The sequence below is a fragment of the Tasmannia lanceolata genome, unplaced genomic scaffold (genome assembly GCF_043159265.1).
Source record: "Tasmannia lanceolata isolate RefF3 unplaced genomic scaffold, GAP_Taslan_0.1 ptg000018l, whole genome shotgun sequence".
Classification (NCBI taxonomy): Eukaryota; Viridiplantae; Streptophyta; class Magnoliopsida; order Canellales; family Winteraceae; genus Tasmannia; species Tasmannia lanceolata.
This window is the reverse complement of record NW_027518695.1, coordinates 69,685,107-69,690,244: the sequence shown is the minus strand read 5'-3', so window position 1 is coordinate 69,690,244 and position 5,138 is coordinate 69,685,107. Positions and strand designations below refer to the sequence as shown.

Genomic DNA, 5,138 nt, shown 5'->3' with positions numbered 1-5,138 from the left:
GATGATATTTTCACCCCCCCCGGAGTACGCATTCGCCCCCCTTTTAACGTGATTTGATGTCAAAAAGAGTTAAGGGTTGCCCGTTGTTCATGTTATAAGGGGTGGAGAATGCGTACTGAAGAGGAGGTGAAAATATCATCTCCCTTCCTTTATTGTAGCAAAACTACTGCGGCCTGCAGACCGTTCTGAGCTATATGGACAAATGAGAGAACGAAAATATAAGGAGGGTGGAAGTAACAAAAACAAAGGGGAAATTCCAGTGAGAAGCATTTTCTATTCAATTTTTCAACACTCTTTATCGGTCTATGTTAAACACTTTTTCCCACCACATTTTGCCCTTCTTCTTTCATCAATTTGAGACATCGAGGAAGCCCCAATTGTCCAATTTTACATGAAATTTTCCAAAATAACCTCACAATATACAATATTTACTGGTGAGCATTGCCATTACTTGCAGCCTCAACATGTCCTAGCTGAACTTGGCTAGTGTTTCCTCCGCGTTTCAATTTTGATCTCCATATGGATTTTTCAAACAGAGTCTCCATATCTTCAAGGATTTTGCCTTGAGTCTCAGGAAGAAAAGTGTAGAAGAAAATCCATGCAACGATCGCAATGCCAGTGAACAAAAAGAAGCTCCCTCCAATTGTAATGGCTTTTGATAGAGATAAGAAAGTCATGGAGATTACACCACTTACCAAGCGATTTGTTCCCACACCCATACTAGTTCCCTGAGCGCGGAGCCTCAACGGGAAGATCTCGGAGCTATATACCCAAGTGACCGGCCCGAGGCCGATCGAGAAGAATGAGACATAAGCTAATATTGTTACAATGCAAATTACGATCGCCCAAATGATCCTCTCATCGGGATTTTGATTAATTATCGTTAATCCAAAACCTAATCCGGCAAGCGAGACGATCATTCCTGCCACACTCGTTAGAAGGAGGGGCCGCCTTCCAATTCTATCTAGTAGAAATGTAGCAACTAAGATAAAACATGTTTTGGTGAAGCCTACTGCGACCGTGGCCGCGAGTAGGTGGTTGTTTTTCTTAATTCCGGCCTTTTTGAAGACGCGTGGGCTGTAGAGGACGACGGCGTCTATGCCGGTGGCTTGTTGGAAGAAATGAATTCCGACAGCTGCAATGAGAATCCGGCGAACCGATGGGGTTGGCCGAATCAAGAGGTCTGTCCACACGCCCTCCCCATGGCTGCGCTTTGGCACCGAGACCACATCATCGGTGCAATTCGCGGGGATTCCTACAGTTTCTTTGATGTCTGCAAGCCTCAATTCGACTTCTTCTTTGGTATCAGAGGTTTTGGTAAGTACCTGTACGTTGGAATGTGTAAATCAAAATATGGGTTAGCAAGTAGTATCAGAATTCAGAGCCACCAATATATGGTGTAGAAAAAGTAAGAAATCCCTTAAAAAAAAAAAAAAAAATTCTTTGGCACACGTTTGTGTGTAAAAAAGTAAGAAATTTTAAGAATTTTTTTCCTTTCCAAACTTTTCTAAAAAATTCCTGCAATTCAAGTAGTGCCTTCGTCAAAACGTATGCCAAAAATTTTTTTACTCTAGTTTACAGAAAAGAAAACGGTTAATTAGTCAGTCAGAGTTTTCTACAAAAAGTTATCATCAAAAGTGTTAAAGCCTATCATTACCCGTCTAGCATCCCCAAGGCGGCCTTGCATAATGAGCCACCGTGGGGACTCAGGCATAGCTAGGACACCGACGGCTATGAAAACGGATGGAACTGCACCGATTCCGAGCATCAATCGCCAGTTGAGGTGATTGGGGAGCCCTGAAAAGGCGTAATTCGAGAGGTATCCAAGCAAAATTCCTCCATTGATGAATACTTCAGGGAAGGAGGTGAGAAAGCCACGAGACGAAGCAGGGGATAGCTCGGTGGTGTAGACGGGTGCAATCATGAGAGCGTAGCCCACGCCGATCCCAGCAACAAACCTGTTAAAGTATAAATATTAATTAACGCCATCTCCAACTTCTTAAGCTTTTGGGGTAATTGGTTGTTTTAAATGGTATTGGAGCAAGGGTCCTGGTTTCAAAACTCCTTCATATTAAAGATCCACATGCAATCGCCAACCCAAAAGAGGAACTACATGTGCCACGTGTAGGCCAATCCTATAGAGGGGTCACACATGAAGCAGATTGTTAAAGTAAAAAAAGATTAATTAACGCCATCTCTAATAGTTTAAGCTTTTGGAGTAATTGGTTACCTTCCGACCATTAGAAAGGCGTAATTTGGCGCAAGGCCCATCATTAGAGCTCCGAAGAAGAAGATTACTCCAGCAAAGACGATAGTGTATCGCCGGCCGATCCAGTCCGACGTTCTTCCGGCAGCCGCCGATCCAATTAGAGAGTAGACATTAAGACTACCAACAAGGAGTTGTACTTTTACGTCGCCAATCTTCAGATTATCTTGGATGAACAATATAGCTCCGCTCATTACACCAATATCTGAATAACAAACATGAAACAAAAAGAAAGAGAGTCAGATATTTCAATGATGATAAGACAGACAAATAACAGCCAAGATAATAGTAAGAGCAAAACTTAGATACATAGAATGAAGAAACGGTCTATAATATAGCTTCAAGTCTCATAATATATAAAAAAACAACTACCCATTTCTTCTAAATTAATAAAATGAAAAAAAAAGTTATCTTTTCTTCTAGAATGATAAACCTTGAATTATTCTAAAGTTTTAGGCCATGTTTGGTAACCATGAAATTTTTTTTTTTTCATGAAGTATTAGCTTATCAAGGATTGAGAGAAGGGTAGGGCCGGGGAGTGGGAGAGGGAGAGAACTGAGAGGAAATGATTGAGGAGATGGTGCAAAGTGGATGAAAAATAAGGAAAAATAAAACTTTATGTTGAGTAGAGTTTTTCATTTTCCTTGTTTTTCAGCCACTTATAATCCTCTCCTCACTCATGACCTCTCATTTCTCTACCTCTCCCACCCTCCTTGTCTCTCTCCCACAACTTGATTAACTAATATTCCGTGGAAAAAACTCTCATGGTTATCAAACATGGCCTTAAAACCAAAGCCCCATTTTTATCATAGGAAAAAAAAAAAAAATCTAACCATAACCCAAGAGAATGGAAGTCATGGAAGCAAGGATAGCACATCCTATGGCATATTTGTTCCTTTTGGGCTTCTTCTCCGGCGTCTCTATGGCCGGGAAATCGGCCATCTTCTCAACTTTCTGTTCTGCCATTTCTCTTTTAAAATCTCTTTGTAGAAACAATGAGATTTTCCAAAGAGGAGAGTTGTTCAAGTAGCCATTGTTACTCCTTGTAGAGTTTAAATAGACAAAGCTCACAGGTCAAGTTGGACTTTTAATAGACTATAATATCTAATAGGTTCACGCAAGGTGGACGAATTGAATTCAAATGTGAATTTACAACAATATCCCTGCTCTATGCCATATTTTGATACAGTTTGTGTGTACAATTTTGCCCTTTTGCCGATTTTCTCTCTGCGTTGCTATCTTCTTACACTCAGAAGTTGCTCGTTAGGGTTCGAGAGTTAGGTTCCTGGAAACCTCGTCTGACGGAGAACCTTTATTGGACACGTGGACGATCAGATCATCATCAAAATATTGGGCCTCTATCATTATTGTTTACTACTCTATTTGGGAGGCTATTATCGTCCTACCAATAGAGGATGGGCTTCAACCACTCAACCAGTATGTTAGACCTGGCAAATGGGTGGGCCGGATCGGGTTTCACCTAATCCGTACGGGTCCAGGTGGTATGGGCCGGGTCACAAATGGCCCATAATCTTAAGCGTCACCATTTTGTGAACCCAGACAGGCAGACACCCCACGCATATGGGCCATCCAGTTTTTTTTTTTTTTTTTTTCTTTTTTTGCTGTTTTTATTCCCGGACTATAGGATGTTCCAGACCGTCCATGTGATGGGCCATAATGTAAATAAGTTGTGCCCAAAAAATCATTTCCATAGGATGATCCTAGCCCTCTGATCTATGGAGGAATTGCATATTATTATTTATGGAAACCGCTCTTTAGATCAAAGGGCTAGGATCATCCTATGGAAATGATTTTTGGGGCACAACCTATTTACATTGTGTTCCACCATAGGGACGGTTTAGATCATCATATGATGTTGTCCGTAGAGTACTTTCTGGAAAAACAAAAAAACCAGGACTATAAGGGCTTACACCATATAAAATCTCGATCATTTGGGTATTTACGGGCACCAGTGGGTTTAGCCATCCCGGCCCAGTTTTGATGGGACCCGTATGGGCTGGGTCGAATTTCAACAGTCACTAATTTAGCGACCCAGACTTGTTAAGGGGCAGGCCGTGTGGACTCGCGGGTACGGGTCACTTTTTGCTAGGTCTATAGTATGTAAACCATATGTACGGTCAGGATCAGCATAGAAAAGAGTGAAATTAATGTGATCCAACGGACAGGACAAAGTAATGAAATGTATCAGTTACACGTGTCTCACTGCGATGAAAACATATGTACATAGCTGATACATGACCTAACAAATGTTATCAAGTGATGTGTACCACGCTTGAATTATGCCACAAATTTTGTGGAAAAGTTAGGAAAGGAAAAATATTTCTAAAATTTCCTGCTTTTTCTTTAAAACAAGAGAAAGATAATTTTAATTGGAACCGACCCTATTCAAATTTTATTTAGATGGAGTAACAATTTATGATAATATCTGTCCAAATTAGCCATGATCATTTCATTTTCAACTAAATCGTGTAAAGCAAAAACTTTCCCTAGAAATTTGTTTTCCCTCAAGATTCTTGCATCTAAATTCCTAATCCCTTAAAAAAATTAAGGGTTCCTCTCTTGTGTTTTTTCTCAGCATCAATGAAATTTCTAGGTAAATTCATGGTTGAAAAACAAGTTACTAATCCTCTAAAAGGGCTATTTGGAGCTTTTCAAAATGTTCACTACTCAAACAAGTTTGTCTTCTGGTTTTGCTCTGGATGTCTACTTCACCTACCAAAAAGAGAAGAGTGTGGATGTGAGTTACAATCTTTGAAATGATCTATCTCTTAATATTTTAGGGTTAAAGGGAGTGCTTACCGAGCAAACAAAAGGGGATGCTTGACTGCAGGGAAAAGAGAGGAAAAGCAGC

General features: G+C 40.4%; 1 protein-coding gene across 2 annotated transcripts; it reads right to left on the bottom strand.

Moving 5' to 3' along the window:
* Positions 1-254: 254 nt before the first annotated feature.
* LOC143850757 (polyol transporter 5-like) lies at positions 255-3,331 on the bottom strand. Of its 2 annotated transcripts, none has more exons than XM_077360005.1 (4): positions 3,100-3,331; positions 2,231-2,471; positions 1,658-1,958; positions 255-1,325 (listed from the first exon to the last, which is right to left on the bottom strand). In XM_077360005.1, the coding sequence occupies exons 1-4, from the start codon at positions 3,230-3,232 to the stop codon at positions 429-431; spliced, it is 1,572 nt and encodes a 523-aa protein (XP_077216120.1). In that variant the 5' UTR covers positions 3,233-3,331; the 3' UTR covers positions 255-428. The 2 variants fall into 2 exon arrangements, with proteins under 2 accessions (XP_077216120.1, XP_077216121.1); XM_077360006.1 differs by lacking the exon at positions 3,100-3,331 and adding an exon at positions 2,700-3,040.
* Between the last annotated feature and the right edge of the window lie 1,807 nt (positions 3,332-5,138).

Coding starts and splice junctions, on each gene's coding strand:
- LOC143850757 (XM_077360005.1), bottom strand. CDS start 3,232: ATGGCAGAACAGAAAGTTGAGAAGATGGCCGATTTCCCGGCCATAGAG. Junction 2,472..3,099: donor TTCCATTCTCTTGGGTTATG/GTTAGATTTTTT, acceptor TTTGTTATTCAG/ATATTGGTGTAATGAGCGGA. Junction 1,326..1,657: donor GCCTTGGGGATGCTAGACGG/GTAATGATAGGC, acceptor TCCAACGTACAG/GTACTTACCAAAACCTCTGA.